We start from the raw sequence: 21,270 nt of genomic DNA, 5'->3' as shown, positions 1-21,270 counted from the left end.
TTTTTAATTTTCTCTCTATGGCTGACATCTTGTGTGTATTTGACTTTACTTAATTTTTTCATTTTCTCTCTATGGCTGACATCTTGTGTGTATTTCACTTTATTGAATGCTTTAATTTTCTCTCTATGGATGACATCCTCCAGATACTTAATTTTAGACTGTTCCTGACGTTTCAACTTCTCTAACATATTTTCTCTATATTTAGTTTTATTTTTGAATAACTTTTGACTTGTCAAATGTTTAGAAAAACAATAGTTTACATTAGTACAAATTGTGGTTGTTGCCTGTGCCTCTACTTTACTGTGCTGTCTAAAATTGTAGCCTGTTGTAGCCTCACCTACTTTGCAGTAACCATAACAAAACTGTGACTGTGGCTGATGAACACAAACAACAGTCTCATAGTGGTTACCATTGACATTATCTAAGTACACTGCCTGACTGGAAAACTGCCTATTCTTACAACTATATTCAAGCCAGCGATCACCAATGTAAGTGAAAATGGAAACTCCTAAACAATCTGCTGCTGCTTGAATCTCAACCTCTGTCGCCCAACTGCCGACATAACGCATCCTTGACTTACTGACATAATCTGACACTGACGAGAACTCACGTCTCAAAATGTTCTCATAAGCTACAGCATTGTCTTCTAATTGTTTAACTACAGCTAATCTAATTTTCCTGTGATTCTTTTGTGAACCACAAACAGCTTGACTGACTGATCTAAAAAAACAGTTGCCATCACCAACTATTGTGTCCTTTTTGCACGGAGCCCCCAACACACCAACTATTGAAAACACATCGTCGACTTTCTCTGACTCAACATGTAATTTGTCACATAAAGTTCGAGCTACATCATTACGAACAGGGTTAAACACCAACTCCTTAACTGTAACCTCACTAACAAATGCTACATCTGAATCAACTGGGTCACTCCTTTTAAACCTCTTTGAGGTACGAGTAGGCATTGTAGTAGCCTTGCGCTTTGCACCAATCTTCCCTGAAGATGACTGGCTAGCACCACCATCTACTTTCACAGTGACACGAACACCAGCAATCTCAAACAACTTCTGTGTCCCTCTGAATCCTGCAGCAAAACAGCTAACATGCTGAATCAAGTGTTCAAGACTACTAAAATACACAACAACACTCTTTCCGTTGGGATGCACCATCCCATCTGCACTGCGTGCATGAGAGTCAACAACAGCAAACCGTTCCCCTTCCCTAATAATCCCACAAGTACGGGATAACAATGTGAAAAAGCATGTGTCATATTCCATACACATCTTTTCCAAACCGTCCTTGAGAGTTGTGCACACACCTGCATCAATAAACTCTCCCTCAACCACATTGACATCCCCAGTCACAAAGTCACCATACTCAAAATCATAGCTATGGCCATCTTTATCTAACTGCTTTGGTAACTCTGGAATACACGGGATAGTGTGCCCACCACAAATCAAGTTATTGTCACGCAAAGATGTGTAAATCTTGTCACCACAAACAACAGCCTTGTCCAGATGTCTCGTTTGCCAAGAAAACACACTCTTGGTCTTATGCATTGCCATGGCAGCCAAACTTACTGCCATACACTGTACACCTCTATATTTAAAACGCTGATCCCCCTGATGAAAGGATCCCCTCACAGAACGCACCCCAAAACTTCGCGGCACAGTATCAAAGCACCCAAAAGAAATGGAACCCTCACTGTCTGTATCAGAGATCACTGTGACCTCATCTACACCTGCCCCAACAGACCCTGAACCTTGGGCTAGTGGCAAAGTATCAGTCCACCCAAAAGAAATGGAACCCTCACTGTCTGTATCAGAGACCACTATGATCTCCTCTTCACCTGAACTAACAGACCCAGCATCAAACGTTACCGGCAAAGTATCAACATTAGCAGCGACCTTACTTTGGATGAGGTCTGGGGAGCTGTGCAGAGGGGGACAGTCTTCAATGGTCACAGGTGATGGTCCACTCATCACCTCCACAACATCTGCAGCTGCAACCTGCTACAAAACACACTGAATGTTAGACTCACCATGACTTCACAATAACTTCATCACTATGTTACAACTGCCACAATGTTTGAGCACTATCAACACTAACTAAATTCTTTATAAAATCATAATCTAAATAAAGACAAACCTGCTGAGAAGTACGCCTCTTCTTGAAGACAATGCGTCTGCGGGGACGCTCCACAGGGACCTCCTGATGAAAAAAAAACAATCAATCTTGTTACACATTGTAACACAGCTGTATCTGTACATTTATAACAGCCCGGACTTGTGATACTTTTCAGGGAATCAAATATTGGAAAATTCAACATTTGCATATGCAAGTCAATCTTGACCATAAACTACTTATATATACAGTGAAATTTGTTTAACAGAATACATTTATATACATTCACACAATCTGCCCTTACCTCCACAGCCTTGGGCACTCCAGGCCAATCCCCCACTTCCACCTTAGACAAAAACAAAAAAGAACACAGCAAACACATTAACTGTATGCCCTTCCACAATTTACTGCCCAACACCAGAAATAAAATGTAACACGCTCAACCAGCTGGTTCCCACAGCCCTTCCAACTTACAGTATGAATAAAATAACAAGGTGTTGCATAATCCATTCATAAAATTATACAACTTTCACACAATGTGCACTTACCGACACAGCCTTGGGAAGTTCAGGCCACTCCTCCACCTTCACCTTAGAAAAAAAAACAGCAAACAAATTACTTCCATGTTCTTACACAATTTACTGCCAAACACTAGAAAACAAATACAACGTCTCAAACCTTCTGTTTCCCACAGCTCTTCTTTGGAGCAAAAGGGCTCCTAGGACGCTTGACCCCCTAAAAGAATAATAACAAAATGCTTAAATTGCAACAACTTCAAATAATGACATCAGTCTTGACAGTTCATTTTTCCTAATTGAATCATTGGCTAATAAACACTCTTTGCATGCACATTACCGTTGGTCCCTTGGCAGAAGTACTGGGCTCCTTCTGATCAAGATTGCCCGGACGGACACTGTCCATCATCTCCAACATTGGTGGGCTGAACCACACAGGAGTGAGAGGGATGTAACAATCCTTGTGAGACAAAAAAGAAAGAATTTTAGTAACAACTTCCGTTGAGAAAACATACAGATAGATACATCAATCAATAAACATAGCTATCAAAAGGTGAATTAAAAAACAAAACATACCCTGAGCTGAACCTTCCCTCCCTTAGGGGGCGAGCTGCTCCCCTGTAATGAAAAATATAATTTTATACATGTACATTTTGACCATTTGTGCAGTGAATTGCATGGAAATGTTTCTGTTTCTCCTAAAACACAAAGTATGCAACTCATTTACCGTCCTGCGTGGTTCAACCACCTTCCAATCCAATGGGTTGTGCAACGGACGTGGAGAGCGGGCCTCTCCAACCACAACCAACCTCGGAGCCAGACGAGGAGCAGGAGCAGGAACAGCTGGCAACATGCTACGCGACTCCTCCTGTGCAACAGCCATCGCTAGCTCCAGACTGGATTTGTCGCATAGCAATGTCACCAGCGTCCTCATCCCAGATCCATCACTCAGGTGCACCTGCAAAAAAATTAGATCAAACTCAAATTAACAACACTGTCAATACTGTTGCTAATCTGCAAAACAAAATTTGTCAGATCAACTTATTAATAATAATAATAATAATAATAATAATGATGATAATAATAATAACACATTTTATACAGTGCTTTAACAAACTCTGAAAAAAAACTAGTATATATGTAAAGGTAAGAAAGGACAATAAACAAATCATTTCCACTTACCCCATCCCAACTCCACAGGTCACGCTGGCTGAGAGGAAAGAACTCTGCAATAGAGTAGTACCTCACACCTAAACAAACAAATATAATGTTTGTTTAAATAAAATACAATCTGTTTGCATCATATTAATTTAAAAACATTCTGAATGTGACAGAAATTATCTTTCTCCATATGCCATAAAAGCCAATGACACATGCAACTTGAATTAGACTGAACTAAATATTTTTGGGCCATACCCTTGCGTGCAGCCACACGGTGAAACTCCTGGCGAAAAAGTTCCTGCAAGTCCTGATCCACGTTCCGGCGCGGAGGGAAGTCCAGGACAAACAACTATAACAACACATAACATTATTTAAAAACAAGCAATATAATAATCACAAACATGCATTGAAATAAAAAGAAATTATCTACAACAGCCTATAAAGCCACATTCATTATGATTGGAAAGACGTGAACATATTAAAATAATCTTGCCTTCGGCCACCGAGACAAGGCACTGGTGAGAAGCTCCTCAAAGTCCACTGCAGCCTGATCCAATGTCCCCTTAGTCAAGTTGTTGCTGGGCGCAAGAACACAAACAAGGTCAGGTGTCCTGGGAAGGACTGCACTCACCATCTCAGTCCTCAGGTCCTTGGCGTCAGCGCCTGGCGTTGACATGAGACCAAAAGAAAGCTGCTTGTGCGAAATCTTCACATGGCCATCAACAATGGCGCGCAGGTGGGAATCACCGACAAGAAGAACAAACTATAACAATAGAAAAGATTTATTTAAGAACATTAATAACTACGCCTCACATAAATAATTATGTTTGTAAATTCAAAATCAATACCTTCTTGTCAGGTGACTCGGCTGGGATGATCATCTTGTGACTCCTGCCAGTCAGGGGTGAAACTGGCCAGGTGCTCACACGGTGGCGACGACCAGTACCACGACCTAGTTAAAAAGACAAAACATTAAAATAGAAGAACACATCACCCAAATACATTGTGCACGTACAAAATACATTAAAGACACTGAACATGACTGCATGCACTCTCCAAACAATTTAAAGAAAACAGGTGAACACATACGTGAGGGACCACGTGTTGGTGGTGGGAAGCAAGTGGTGGAGACCAGAGGCGCAGATGCCACCACTGCTGCCAGGCGTTCCTCCATGCTCTTCTTGGTCGCGATGGAACGGTTGTGCTTCTTCAGGCGAGGCATCTTCACCTAACCTATAGAAATTCAAAAACTCACAAAGAAACAGTAAAATATACACCAGAAAACAGTTGTATTAAATGAACGAAATAATTTAAACCAATTCCTGTTCCTCTGTAACTTTGTGACGTCCCTGGAAATTCAATCCACTGTAAAAAAAAAACAAAAAAAACACATACAATTGTAAAAAGCACAATTACAACATCACTCCCTTTACTCCCTTTTGTGAGATTCCCATACAAGCACTCAAACACACAGTTACAGACTGTTACACTTCCAGCATGTTGTTATTGTTCCTCATAATATGATCATAAATGTGTTGGATTACTATATCGACTGTACTTTAATAATAATTTATGGTTATAAAGCTTAGTATAAATATAGGACTTAATAACAATTACTTTTAACTGGCTACTGCCTAGGTGCAGTACCCAGAGTGAGTGTTTCCAGGGATTCCAAAATGTTTTTCTCATGCTGTAATAAGCCACTGTGTGTTTCAGAACGTTATGTGACTTGATTATCATTAGCTAGGTAACTCAGTATTGTTGTTTTACAAAGCAAATGTTACACATATCCAAACCTGTATTCAATCAGAAGCTCGTATTATAAGCTGTAAGGGGAGCAATATGAATAACAAACCAGCCTGATGTGCAGGTCAATTGCTAAGCTGTTAAGGTCCTTAAGCATAATTGGTCAAGGTAAAGGGAACAATGACAAAGCTGATGTGCTTTAATAATGTGCGAATGACGCAGCTTTGTCTATGAAGCATTGACTGTGATGCTAATAATTTGGTAACTCCCTGAACACATCATCCTCATTCAGTTCAACAAGCGGAACCTATCTCTACACACACCATTTAAAAGTAGACAAGCTTTGTCTACTTTTGAGGCAATTCCCAACACTTACCTGACCCCCCCCCCCTCCAAACACAGTCAGTACAGTTTTGCGAAATTCTCACACAAACAATCAAACAACCACAGTCCCACACTGTTTCACCTTGTACACGTTCTTATTGTTCCTAATAATATGATCATGAATCTGCTGGTTTACTGTACCAACTGTACTTACTAATTTACAGCCATAATATACTATTTTTAATAAACTTAGTATAAATTTAGGACTAAACAACAGTTACAGCCAGGGTGAGTGTTTTCACACATACTGGTGGTATACAGTAATATGTTGTTTTGATTTCTGGTCGTTGTTTTCACCCTGATCCACAAACACCACAGCACTGGCAGAACTTCATGTTTCCAGGACAACTAACCCGGAAAAAAAGCATGTGACATCATGATTACATGACCACCGATTGTCAAAATAAGTTTCAGACGTAATGCTACGCCTTAAATACAGATTGTCACCCACGAGATCATCGCTCGTGGGCTATAGAAAAGTCTACAGCTGTGGAATGGAATAACTAGTTATTTTGGTGTGTGACTGTGGTGGACTCAAATGAAACTTGGGCATGATGGGTAACATCACTGCCCCTGCCCAAGGGCTATGCTCTATGCAGAGCATAAAATACATCCATGCGACACCGCAAAAATATTGTTCAAACATAAAAACTGAAACAAAAACCAACAAAAACACACATCCCACAAACTGTATTTGTGATACAAATAATGAGACTTATTGAAATTACTCCCGTCTGCTTTGAACCGTGTATAAAGACAAACTGCATCTAACATGTTAACCATTTGTACAGCCATGCTAGATGCAAACAAAGACAAGGCCACCAGAAAGCAAAAACAGTGATTACATTCTTTTAAATTAATCTGTTCATTGGCATCGTTCTCTCTGGCCATGTAAACAAAGAGCTATGTGAACTGATATGCCAACAGCACTTACCTAAAATTATCCGCTGGTTCTGCTGATGAAGTCCAGTACACACAAAGAAGAAAGACCTTTTAACCGTTGAAGAGACTTTGAAAAAGATGAAATTCGCTCAAGTGCAGTCCACTGAAAGCCAAGGCCAAGTAGAACCACGTGCTGTGTAGAAACTACACAACTGAAGGGCACTGTCCTAACAGAGCTGAGTTTTACCAGACAGACGTGGTAATAGACCAATCACAGACAAGTTAGGGGAAAAGAGGCGTGGTTTAAAATGCACCAATAAAAAAATGGTTATAAGAATTGAACACAAGTGTAAGTCATTTCCAGTCTGTAGCATTTATTGTCATGACTTTCTTTCCTCCAAATGTGAAAATAAGAAAATCATTTTCTAATTCCTTTACTTTAGCATGGTTTTCATTTGTGACCGGCCAAAACAAAACCAGCAACTACTTGATGATCAGACTCCTATGGTTATCTATAAAACAAAACAAACTATACTCATTCTCACTTCATTGCTTAATATTTGTATATTGTTTCCATTTCCAGATTGTCTACTTGATTATTGTATTATTTTATTTAATATTTTATTTCATTCCATCTCATTGCCTATTTACCTGTTTATTTATATCCTTATCTTATGCCTTGTTCCCACTGCTGTATAACTATTTTTCTTTGCATGGAGCATTTAGACGACAAAAAAAATTCACCCAAGGAAAATAAAGTGTTCTGATTATGATTGGCCCACAAAAAGTTGGGGTTTTTTCATGCTGGACACTGTATTTAATAGTCCACTGTGCGTTTCGAAACGTTATGACTACATTATTATTAGCAAGCTCAGTATTGTTGTTTAAAAACAATGTTACACACATTGAAACTTGTGTTCAGTCAGAACACTGCATTACAACCTGTAACAGGAGCATGTGAGCATCTGCTGTTCATATGAATAACAAACCAACCTGATGTGCAGGGCGGCTCACAGGTAAAGGGAACAACGGCAAAGCTGATGTGCTTGAATAATGTGTGAAAAACACAGCTTTGTATAAAGCATTGACTGTGATGCTAATGATTCAGAAACTCTCTGAACACATCCTCAATCAGCTCATTCAACAACAGACTGAACCACCACACCAACAATGACACACTTTAATGTATTTTTTATGATATTAGAAATGTGTATCTATATTTTATCCTTCTAACTATGATTATACTACATTTCTTGTTTCCTATTTTTATGACAAATATACTCATGTTTTATTTCACTTTAGTTTTTTCTCTGAAAATACTCTGGGGTCTCTTCATAGAACCATTGGGATCCCAAGACCGTCAGGACGAACAAGGTTAGGTGAAGGGTGCCAATGGTGAGGGGTTAAGATTGTGTGTTGTAGGCGTTGGTGGCAGATATTGACGCCTTCAGAACAAAGGTAGGGGGATGACATCTTTGAAATAGTCAAATGTGACTCGCGTAGCGACGTGGACGCACAGGGACTCGCGAGCCGTCAAGCTCGAACCCGTCAATTACCGCTTGCGGTACTAGTTAGGGTTCGAGCAACTTGGTTGCGCAAGAACCCTATTATAATCGCTAAGATTATTCTTATTAGGGTTCGAGCAACTTGGTTGCAAGAACCCTATTGAAACTGTAAAGATTATTAGGGTTCGAGCAACTTGGTTGCAAGAACCCTATTGAAACTGTAAAGATTATTAGGGTTCGAGCAACAATGTTGCGCAAGAACCCTATTGTAATCGTAAGAGTTATTCTTCTTCTTCTTCTTCCGCCTACCAAATGAATCGCATTTTTGAGGCCCTGAACATGCCCCAAAACTCACCAATTTTTGCAAGCGCATCAGACCTGGTGTAAATTTACGTTTGTTAGTGTTTCGGGGAATGTGCGTTAAAAAATGAAAGTGGGCGGGACAAATAACTGCTCCACCCCCTAAATATTGTGGGCCTGAAGAGCATGTTTAATGTACATGCACGAAACTTGGTACACGCGTTCCTTAGGTCGGGCTGGTCAAAAAAGTCAGCGTAGCCGAAGCTCTAAAACGAACAGGAAAGCCGCCATCTTGGATTGAAAATTCATTTTTTGCCGATTTTGGCCATATCGCACCATCGGTATTTGAACGAACTTGTCCTAGAGCTTACATGGGATCACGTTCAAACTTGGTGAGGTCACTTTGGACAAGTTGAGGATCTAAAGTTGCTAAAAACTTTTTAATAAGTATCATGGTGTACGAGAAAGGGGCCGGCAAAGTTGGTGAAAATTTTATTTTTCGCCACAGGCAACAAAACTCTTATAACTTTGCGATAGAAGGTCACTTCCCAACCAAATTACCTAGGGTTGATGATGGACCATTGCTGAAGAAGTCTGTGGAAAAACTGTACATTTTTAGCACAGCGCCTCCTTGTGGTAACAGAAAATACAACAAATACACAATTTCGGTAATAACTTTTACATATTTAATCGTATCAAACTCAAAATTTGTGACAACATTTAAAACACATGAAAGATGATGCGTGCTTATTATGATAACAAATGGCGCAACGGTGTTGCCATAGCAACACTGCAAAGTCAGATATTTGTGACAAAAAAACAAACTGCTACAACTTTGCGAAACTGAGTCCAATCTGAACCAAACTTGCTAGGATTGATGATAGTCTGGCCCTGAAGACACCTATTTGAAAATATTCACTTTCAAAAACAGCGCCCCCTTGTGACAGCAGCCACTATGACACCTGATATTTGAATGAACTTGTCCTAGAGTTTTTGTGCGATCACCTTGAAAATTAGTGAGGTCACTGTGAACAAGTTGCCGAGCATAAGTTACTGAAAGCTTTTTAAAATGTCGCTCGGTGTACGAGATAGGGGGCGCCAAAGTTGGTGTTCATTCATATTTTTCACAACAAAAGGCAAAACTCTTACAACCCGTAAAACTTGTCCTCCTGAGGAGCACGTTGAATGTACATGCACGAAACTTGGTACTCACGCGTTCGTTAGGTCCAGACGGTCAAAAAAGTCAGCGTAGCCGAACCTCTAAAACGAACAGGAAAGCCGCCATTTTGGATTGAAAGTACATTTTTCGCAGATTTTGGCCATTTCGCACCAATGGTATGTGAACGCACTTGTCATAGAGCTTTAATTCGATCACCTTCAAACTGGTTGAGGTCACTGTGAATAAGTTGAGGATCTAAAGTTATTAAAAGTTTTTTAAAATGTCACATGGTTTTTGAGATAGGGGGCGCCAAAGTTGGCGTTCATTCATATTTTTCACAACAAAAGGCGAAACTCTTACAACCCGTAAAACTTGTCCTCCTGAGGAGCACGTTTAATGTACATGCACTAAACTTGGTACTCACGCGTTCCTTAGGTCAGGACGGTCAAAAAATTCAAAGCAGCCTATGCTCTAAAACGAACGGGAAAGCCGCCATCTTGGATTGAAAGTAAATGTATTGCAGATTTTGGCCATTTCGCACCAATGGTATGTGAATGCACTTGTCATAGAGCTTTCATGGGATCACCTTGAAACTTTGTGAGGTCACTGTGAACAAGTTGAGGATCCAAAGGTATCAAAATCTTTTCATTAAGTATCACGGCGAACAAGAAGAAGGTCAGGAAAGTTGGCGAAAATCACGATTCCTCGCAACACACAACAATCTCTTATAACTTTGCCATGGAAGGTCAGATAGTAACCAAACAAGTGACAATCGATGATGGGCCCTTGCTAAAGATGTCTATGCAAAAACTGTAAATTTTGAAAACATCGCCTCCTGGTGGTGGCAAACACTAGGAAGTCTGGTATTTCGCAACACACAACAAACTCTTATAACTTTGCGATTGAAGGTCAGATCTTAACCAAACTTGTGATGATCGATGATGGGCTTTTGCTGAAGATGCCTATGCAAAAATTGTAAATTTTGGAAACAGCGCCACCTGGTGGTAACAGAAAGTACAAGTTCACAATTTCCCTTATAACTTTAACAAATTTCCTTGTATCAAACTCAAAATTTGGGAAAACATTCCAAACACATGGTAGATGATGCGTGCCTAATATGATAACAAATTGTTCAACAGTGTTGCCATGACAACACTACAAAGTCAGATATTTGCGACAAAAAACAAACTGCTACCACTTTGCGAATGCTATTCCAATCTGAACCAAACTTGCTAGGATTGATGATAGTCAATCCCTGAAGATGCCTATATGAAAATATTCATTTTCAAAAACAGTGCCCCCTGTTGACGGCAGACAATATGACGTCTGGTATTTCGCTACAACAACAAACTCTTATAACTTTGCGATGGAAGGTCAGATCTTAACCAAACTCGTGACGACCGATGATGGGATCTTGCTGAAGATGCTTATGCAAAAACTGTACATTTTGAAAACAGCGCCTTCTGGTGGTAACAGAAAATACAAGTTCACAATTTCCCTTATAACTTTAACAAATTTCATTGTATCATACTCAAAATGAATGAAAACATGTAAAACACATGGTAGATGATGCTTGCTGAATATGATAACAAATCGTTCAACGGTGTTGACATAAGAACACTGCACAGGATCTACTCTACTGAGTGGTTCGTCAGTGCAGTAACCTTTGTTCGCCACATGATGGAGGCATTTGCCTACAAATCTATCAAATCTAACATTTACAGTTTCTCATGCTGCTCTGAAAGGGAAAGATGGGGCAAAAGGTACTGCAAGAGGGGCCAAGGAAAAAAAAACAGGGAAAATGGGAAGAGCGAAAAAGTAACAGAGGGAAAAAAGAGAAAATGCACCCTAAATTCTTATACCATCAGATGTTCTATCACAAAAATAACTAGTTATTTCTAAAATTCAGCTTCAATTCTGATACCATCAGTTGTTTTTCACAAAAATAACAACTTATAGACAAAATCACACTGTTAGACCTCAGACCTCAGACCGGCCCTGAACATGTCTGTAAAGGATGACCTCCTTACAGGAAGTACAACTCCCGAAACAGGAAGTAATGTCTGACATTCTCCGATCCACACGAAACTTATTATGTAAGTCAAGGTACCTTCCCTAAACATGTTTACGGACACGCCTTTCACCCAACAGGAAGACGGCCATTTTAAACGGACACGCCTGACATTGCGCGGGGATGCAGCTGAAAATAACCAGTACCACAAGCAGTGAATGAACGGAAGATGAGGAAGAGGACTCGCGCTGCAACGTGGACGCACAGGGACTCGCGAGCCGTCAAGCTCGAACCCGTTGATTACCGCTTGCGGTACTAGTTATTATTAGGGTTCGAGCAACAAGGTTGCAAGAACCCTATTGAAACTGGAAGGATTATTATTATTATTATTATTATTATTCTTATTATTCCCCCAAATGAATCGCCTTTTTGAGGCCTTTCCCATACCCCAAAACTCACCAATTTTTGTGACCGCATCAATCCTGGTGTAAATTTACGTCTGAAAAAGGTTCGGGGAATGTGCGTCGAAAATTGAATGTGGGAGGGGCCAATAAGTGCGGCGCCACCTGTCCAAATTCACCATGACCAACACAAATATCGCACATGCACGAAATTCGGTACACATGTGTAGTGGGTCAGGATCAAGAAAAAATTACATTATGACCATGATCCAAACCCAACAGGAAGTCCGCCATCTTGGGTTGATTGGCGATTTTTTGGCGATTTTGGCGAATTCGCAGCAATGGTATTTGAACTAACTCCTCCTAGAGTTTTCGTGCGATCACCTTCAAACTTGGTGAGGTCCCTGTGGACCAGTTGAGGAGCTCACGGTATCAAAAGTTTTTTCAAATGTCGCATGGCGCGCGAGATAGGGGGCGGCAAAGTTTGTGATGATTCTGATGTTTCGCATCAGAAAAACAAAACTCTTATAACTTTGCGATGGAAGGTCCGATCCAAACCAAACTTGCTACCATTGATGATGGGCCATGGCTGAAGACGTCTATGAAAAAACGGTGAAGTGTGAAAACAGCGCCTCCTTGTGGTGAAAGAAAATACACAAAAAAAAAGTTTTTTTACGATTTCGGGAATAACTTTTACACAGATAATCGTACCGCACTCAAAATTGGTGACAACAGTCAAAACACATGGTAGATGATGCGTGATCAATATGACGACAAATCGTTTAACGGTGTTGCCATGGCAACGACGCAAAGTCTGATTTTTGGGACAAAAAATCAAACTGCTACAACTTTGCGAATCCTGGTCCGATCTGAACCAAACTTGCTAGGATTGATGACAGTCCGGCCCTAAAGACGTCTATATGAAAATATTCAATTTCGAAAACAGCGCCCCCTGTTGACAGCAGACAGTATGACAGCTTGTATTTCAATTATCTCCTCCTAGAGCTTTTGTGCGATCACCTTCAAACTTGGTGAGATCCATGTGGACGAGTTGAGCATCAAAAGTTATCAAAAGCCTTTCAAAGTATTGTATGGCGTATGAGATAGGGGGCGCCAAAGTTGGAGATAATAATAATTTTTCACAACAGACAGTGAAACTCTTATAACTTTGCGATGGAAGGTCTGATCCCAACCAAACTTGCTATAGTTGATGATGGTTAGTTCCTGAAGACGACTGTGTTGCTGAAACGGTACATTTTCAAAACAGCGCCTCCTGGTGGTGGTAGAAAATTCTAAAAAAACAAACTGTTACAACTTTGCCAATCCTGGTCCGATCTGAACCAAACTTGCAAGGATTGATGACAGTCCGGCCCTGAACACATCTATATGAAAATATTAATTTTCAAATACAGCGCCCCCTGGTGACAGCAGACAGAATTACATTTATAGTTTTTGATGCTGCTCCAACAGGGATTGTTGTATCCACTTGAAACTTAGTATGTGGGACCCCAGACCCTTCCTCAACATGTCCGTAAAAGGTCACCTCCCTACAGGAAGTGGAAGGCCCAAAACAGGAAGTAAAGTCTTACATTGTCCGATTGACACGAAACTAGATATGTGAGTTACGGGACCTTCCCTGAACATGTTTCCGGAGACGAACAGGAAGTCGGCCATTTTAAACAGGAAGTGCCCTCTAACTTTGCAGTACATTGTCCGATCTGCACAAAACCTTATATGTGACACCAGGGACCTGTCCTGAGCATGTCCGCAAGAGATGACCTCCCAACAGGAAGTGGAATGCCCAAAACAGGAAGTAAACTCTAAGATTGTCCGATCTGCACAAAACTTGATATGTAAGACAAGGGAACTTCCCTGAACGCGTTTACGGAGACGAACAGGAAGTCGGCCATTTTAAACAGGAAGTGCCCTCTAACTTTGCAGTACATTGTCCGATCTGCACAAAACCTTATATGTGACACCAGGGACCTGTCCTGAGCATGTCTGTAAAAGGTCACCTCCCTACAGGAAGTGGAACGCCCGAAACAGGAAGTAAAGTCTTACATTGTCCGATTGACACAAAACTAGATATGTGAGTTACGGGACCTTCCCTGAACATGTTTCCAGAGACGAACAGGAAGTTGGCCATTTTAAACAGGAAGTGCCCGCTAACTTTGCCGTACGTTGTCCAATTTGCACGAAACCTTATATGTCACACCAGGGACCTGTCCTGAGCATGTCTGCAAAAGATGACCTCCCAACAGGAAGTGGAATGCCTGAAACAGGAAGTAAACTCTAAGATTGTCCGATCTGCACAAAACTTGATATGTAAGACAAGGGAACTTCCCTGAACACGTTTACGGACGCGCATTTGACCGAACAGGAAGTCTGCCATTTTAAACAGGAAGTGCCCTATAACTTTGCCATACGTTGCCGATCCCCCCCGAAATTTGGATCGACATGTGCGGGTACGCCGCTGAAAATAACTAGTACTGAAAATAACTAGTACTGAAAATAACTAGTACCGCGCGCGGTGAATGAACGGGTGAGAGTGCGAGGCACGCGGGGAGCCGTGGCACACGGCGACCCGCGTGGGTCGGCTCGTTCAGGCTGGCAGCAGCGTGCACTAACTAACTTCTTCTTCTTCTTCCTCTTCACCAAAGTAAATCGTTTTAGAGGCCCTGAACATGCCCCAAAAACTCACCGAATTTTGCAAGCGCGCATCAGACCTGTGGTGTAAATTCACGTTTATTAGTGTTTGAGAATGTCGTTAAAAATGAAAGTGAAGTAGGGGGCAAACTGCTCCACCCCTAAAACTTGTGGGCCTGAGGGTGATTTAATGTACATGCATGAAATTTGATACAGCGTTCCTTAGAGTAAGGACGGTCAAAAGTCAGCGTAGCCTATGCTCTAAAAGCGAACGGAAAGCCGCCATCTTGGATTGAAAATTCATTTTGCCCGATTTTGTGGCCATTTGCTTTCGCTCCGGTATTTGAAGAACAAGAGCACATGGGATCGCGTTCAAACTTGGTACGGGAATCACTTTGGACAAGTTGAGGATCTAAAGTTGCTAAAAACTTTTAAATAAGTATCATGGCGTACGAGAAAGGGGCCGGCAAAGTTGGTGAAAATTTTTATTTTTCGCCACAGGCAACAAAACTCTTATAACTTTGCGATAGAAGGTCACTTCCCAACCAAATTACCTAGGGTTGATGATGGACCATTACTGAAGAAGTCTGTGGAAAAACTGTAATTTTTTAGCACAGCGCCTCCTTGTTGTAACAGAAAATACAACAAATACACAATTTCGGTAATAACTTTTACATAGTTGATTGTATCAAACTCAAAATTTGTGACAACATTTAAAACACATGAAAGATGATGCGTGCTTATTATGATAACAAATGGTTCAACGGTGCTGCCATAGCAACACTGCAAAGTCAGATATTTGTGACAAAAAAACAAACTGCTACAACTTTGCGAATCTGAGTCCAATCTGAACCAAACTTGCTAGGATTGATGATAGTCCGGCCCTGAAGACACCGATATGAAAATATTCACTTTCAAAAACAGCGCCCCCTTGTGACAGCAGACACTATGACACCTGATATTTGAATGAACTTGTCCTAGAGTTTTTGTGCGATCACCTTGAAAATTGGTGAGGTCACTGTGAACAAGTTGCAGAGCATAAGTTACTGAAAGCTTTTTAAAATGTCGCTCGGTGTACGAGATAGGGGGCGCCAAAGTTGGTGTTCATTCATATTTTTCACAACAAAAGGCAAAACTCTTACAACCCGTAAAACTTGTCCTCCTGAGGAGCACGTTGAATGTACATGCACAAAACTTGGTACTCACGCGTTCGTTAGGTCCAGACGGTCAAAAAAGTCAGCGTAGCCGAACCTCTAAAACGAACAGGAAAGCCGCCATTTTGGATTGAAAGTACATTTTTTGCAGATTTTGGCCATTTCGCACCAATGGTATGTGAACGCACTTGTCATAGAGCTTTAAAGGGATCACCTTCAAACTGGGTGAGGTCACTGTGAATAAGTTGAGGATCTAAAGTTATTAAAAGTTTTTTAAAATGTTACATGGTTTTTGAGATAGGGGGCGCCAAAGTTGGCGTTCATTCATATTTTTCACAACAAAAGGTAAAACTCTTATAACCCCTAAAACTTGTCCTCCTGAGGAGCACGTTGAATGTACATGCACTAAACTTGGTACTCACGCGTTCCTTAGGTCAGGACGGTCAAAAAATTCAAAGCAGCCTATGCTCTAAAACGAACGGGAAAGCCGCCATCTTGGATTGAAAGTACATTTTTGCAGATTTTGGCCATTTCGCACCAATGGTATGTGAACGCACTTGTCATAGAGCTTTCATGGGATCACCTTGAAACTTTGTGAGGTCACTGTGAACAAGTTGAGGATCCAAAGGTATCAAAATCTTTTCATTAAGTATCACGGCGAACAAGAAGAAGGTCAGGAAAGTTGGCGAAAATCACGATTCCTCGCAACACACAACAATCTCTTATAACTTTGCCATGGAAGGTCAGATATTAACCAAACTAGTGACGATCGATGATGGGCCCTTGCTAAAGATGTCTATGCAAAAACTGTAAATTTTGAAAACATCGCCTCCTGGTGGTGGCAAACACTAGGAAGTCTGGTATTTCGCAACACACAACAAACTTTTATAACTTTGCGATTGAAGGTCAGATCTTAACCAAACTTGTGATGATTGATGATGGGCTTTTGCTGAAGATGCCTATGCAAAAACTGTAAATTTTGGAAACAGCGCCACCTGGTGGTAACAGAAAGTACAAGTTCACAATTTCCCTTATAACTTTAACAAATTTCATTGTATCAAACTCAAAATTTAGGAAAACATTCAAAACACATAATAGATGATGCGTGCCTAATATGATAACAAATTGTTCAACAGTGTTGCTATGACAACACTGCAAAGTCAGATATTTGCGACAAAAAACAAACTGCTACCACTTTGCGAATACTATTCCAATCTTAACCAAACTTGCTAGGATTGATGATATTCAATCCCTGAAGATGCCTATGTGAAAATATTCACTTTCAAAAACAGTGCCCCCTGTTGACGGCAGACAATATGACGTCTGGTATTTCGCTACAACAACAAACTCTTATAACTTTGCGATGGAAGGTCAGATCTTAACCAAACTCGTGACGAGCGATGATGGGATATTGCTGAAGATGCTTATGCAAAAACTGTACATTTTGAAAACAGCGCCTTCTGGTGGTAACAGAAAATACAATTTCACAATTTCCCTTATAACTTTAACAAATTTCATTGTATCATACTCAAAATGAATGAAAACATGTAAAACACATGGTAGATGACGCTTGCTGAATATGATAACAAATCGTTCAACGGTGTTGACATAAGAACACTGCACAGGACCCACTCTACTGAGTGGTTCGTCAGTGCAGTAACCTTTGTTTGCCACATGATGGAGGCATTTGCCTACAAATCTATCAAATCTAACATTTACAGTTTCTCATGCTGCTCTAATTGGGATTGCTGTATTCACTTGAAACTTGATATGTGAGACCTCAAACCCGCCCGGAACATGTCTGTAAAGCAGTAATGCCAAAGTCAAATACACGGGGGGCCAAAATAAAAAAAACAAGTGGAGGGTTAAATTTTTATTAAAACTTGCAATTACTGCACATATTGAACCAATACCAATACCAATACCATAGCCTATATTGCACTTAATCATAAAATTGAATTAAATTAAATTAAATTAAATTAAATTAAATTAAATTAAATTAAATTAAATTAAATTAAATAGGAAAAAGAGGAAGTTGGCCATTTTAAACACGAAGTGCCCTCTAACTTAACACATGGACGCTGAAAATAGTCCAAGCTGAAAATAACTACTACCGCAAGCAATGAATGAACGGAAGATGAGCTAGAGGACTCGCACGGCGAGGTGGGCGCAGGGAGACCCGCGAGCCGTCAAGCTCGAACCCGTTGATTACCGCTTGCGGTACTAGTTATTATTATTTTTCCTCTAAATGAATCGCCTTTTTGAGGCCCTGAACATGCCCCAAAACTCACCAATTTTTGCAAGCACATCAGACCTGGTGAAAATTTACGTTTATTAGTGTTTCCGGGAATGTGCGTTAAAAAATGAAAGTGGGCGGGGCAAATAACTGCTCCAGCCCCTAAAACTTGTCGTCCTGAGGAGCATGTTTAATGTACATGCACGAAACTTGGTACACGCGTTCCTTGGGTCGGGACGGTCAAAAAACCTAGGCAAGCCTAAGCTCTAAAACGAACAGGAAAGCCGCCATCTTGGATTGAAAGTTCATTTTTTGCCGATTTTGGCCATTTCGCACCATCGGTATTTGAACGAACTTGTCCTAGAGCTTACATGGGATCACGTTCAAACTTGGTGAGGTCACTTTGGACAAGTTCAGGAGCTTACGATGCTTATGGTTAGTTCAAATGTCGCATGGCGTACGAGAAATGGGCCGGCAAAGTTGGTGAAAAATTTTTTTTTTCGCCACAGGCAACAAAACTCTTATAACTTTGCGATAGAAGGTCACATCCCAACCAAATTACCTAGGGTTGATGATGGACTATTGCTGAAGAAATCTGTGGAAAAACTGTACATTTTTAGCACAGCGCCTCCTAGTGGTAATTAAAAATACAAAAAAAAACAATTTCAGTAATAACTTTTACATAGTTAATCGTATCAAATTCAAAATTTGTGACAACATTTAAAACACATGAATGATGATGCGTGCTTATTATGATAACAAATGGTTCAATGGTGTTGCCATAGCAACACTGCAAAGTCAGATATTTGTGACAAAAAAACAAACTGCTACAACTTTGCGAATCTGAGTCCAATCTGAACCAAACTTGCTAGGATTGATGATAGTCCGGCCCTGAAGACACCTATATGAAAATATTCACTTTCAAAAACAGCGCCCCCTTGTGACAGCAGACACTATGACACCTGATATTTGAATGAACTTGTCCTAGAGTTTTTGTGCGATCACCTTGAAAATTGGTGAGGTCACTGTGAACAAGTTGCCGAGCATAAGTTACTGAAAGCTTTTTAAAATGTCGCTCGGTGTACGAGATAGGGGGCGCCAAAGTTGGTGTTCATTCATATTTTTCACAACAAAAGGCAAAACTCTTACAACCCGTAAAACTTGTCCTCCTGAGGAGCACGTTGAATGTACATGCACAATACTTGGTACTCACGCGTTCGTTAGGTCCAGGCGGTCAAAAAAGTCAGCGTAGCCGAACCTCTAAAACGAACAGGAAAGCGGCCATTTTGGATTGAAAGTACATTTTTTGCAGATTTTGGCCATTTTGCACCAATGGTATGTGAACGCACTTGTCATAGAGCTTTAAAGGGATCACCTTCAAACTGGGTGAGGTCACTGTGAATAAGTTGAGGATCTAAAGTTATTAAAAGTTTTTTTAAATGTCGCATGGTTTTTGAGATAGGGGGCGCCAAAGTTGGCGTTCATTCATATTTTTCACAACAAAAGGCGAAACTCTTACAACCCGTAAAACTTGTCCTCCTGAGGAGCACGTTTAATGTACATGCACTAAACCTGGTACTCACGCGTTCCTTAGGTCAGGACGGTCAAAAAATTCAAAGCAGCCTATGCTCTAAAACGAACGGAAAGCCGCCATCTTGGATTGAAAGTACATTTTTTGCAGATTTTGGCCATTTCGCACCAATGGTATGTGAACGCACTTGTCATAGAGCTTTCATGGGATCACCTTGAAACTTTGTGAGGTTACTGTGAACAAGTTGAGGATCCAAAGGTATCAAAATCTTTTCATTAAGTATCACGGCGAACAAGAAGAAGGTCAGGAAAGTTGGCGAAAATCACGATTCCTCGCAACACACAACAATCTCTTATAACTTTGCCATGGAAGGTCAGATATTAACCAAACAAGTGACAATCGATGATGGGCCCTTGCTAAAGATGTCTATGCAAAAACTGTTAATTTCGAAAACATCGCCTCTTGGTGGTGGCAAACACTAGGAGGTCTGGTATTTCGCAACACACAACAAACTCTTTTAACTTTGCGATTGAAGGTCAGATCTTAACCAAACTTGTGATGATCGATGATGGGCTCTTGCTGAAGATGCTTATGCAAAAACTGTAAATTTTGGAAACAGCGCCACCTGGTGGTAACAGAAAGTACAAGTTCACAATTTCCCTTATAACTTTAACAAATTTCCTTGTATCAAACTCAAAAATTGTGAAAACATTCAAAACACATGGTAGATGATGCGTGCCTAATATGATAACAAATCGTTCAACAGTGTTTCCATGGCAACACTGCAAAGTCAGATATTTGCGACAAAAAACGAACTGCTACCACTTCACGAATGCTATTCCAATCTGAACCAAACTTGCTAGGGTTGATGATAGTCAATCCCTGAAGATGCCTATATGAAAATATTCACTTTCAAAAACAGTGCCCACTGTTGACGGCAGACAATATGACGTCTGGTATTTCACTACAACAACAAACTCTTATAACTTTGCGATGGAAGGTCAGATCTTAACCAAACTCGTGACGATTGATGATGGGATCTTGCTGAAGATGCTTATGCAAAAACTGTACATTTTGAAAACAGCGCCTTCTGGTGGTAAAAGAAAATACAATTTCACAATTTCCCTTATAACTTTAACAAATTTCATTGTATCATACTCAAAATGAAGGAAAACATGTAAAACACATGGTAGATGATGCTTGCAGAATATGATAACAAATCGTTTAACGGTGTTGACATGGGAACACTGCAAAGGATCCACTCTCCTGAGTGGTTCATCAGTGCAGTAACCTTTGTTCGCCACATGATGGAGGCATTTGCCTACAAATCTATCAAATCTAACATTTACAGTTTCTCATGCTGCTCTAATTGGGATTGCTGTATTCACTTGATACTTGATATGTGAGACCTCAGACCCGCCTGGAACATGTCTGTAAAGCAGTAATGCCAAAGTCAAATACACGGGGGGCCAAAATAAAAAAAAGTGTGGCGGGTTAAATTTTTATTAAAACTTG

The 21,270-nt window shown here is 40.5% G+C and overlaps 1 protein-coding gene across 1 annotated transcript; it reads right to left on the bottom strand.

Moving 5' to 3' along the window:
• Window positions 1–17: 17 nt before the first annotated feature.
• On the bottom strand, window positions 18–7,148 carry LOC122759838 (the record flags this gene model as incomplete). Its single annotated transcript, XM_044014835.1, has 14 exons — window positions 6,865–7,148; window positions 4,890–5,165; window positions 4,649–4,752; window positions 4,294–4,563; window positions 4,056–4,149; window positions 3,822–3,889; window positions 3,367–3,597; window positions 3,216–3,257; window positions 2,980–3,099; window positions 2,803–2,859; window positions 2,673–2,714; window positions 2,429–2,470; window positions 2,149–2,211; window positions 18–2,012 (listed from the first exon to the last, which is right to left on the bottom strand). Coding segments are annotated over exons 2-14 (3,261 nt in total), but the record flags the coding sequence as incomplete, so codon positions are not given.
• Window positions 7,149–21,270: the final 14,122 nt, after the last annotated feature.

The sequence above is a fragment of the Solea senegalensis genome, unplaced genomic scaffold (genome assembly GCF_019176455.1).
Source record: "Solea senegalensis isolate Sse05_10M unplaced genomic scaffold, IFAPA_SoseM_1 scf7180000012464, whole genome shotgun sequence".
Taxonomy (NCBI): domain Eukaryota; kingdom Metazoa; phylum Chordata; class Actinopteri; order Pleuronectiformes; family Soleidae; genus Solea; species Solea senegalensis.
This window is presented reverse-complemented; position numbering and strand designations above follow the sequence as displayed.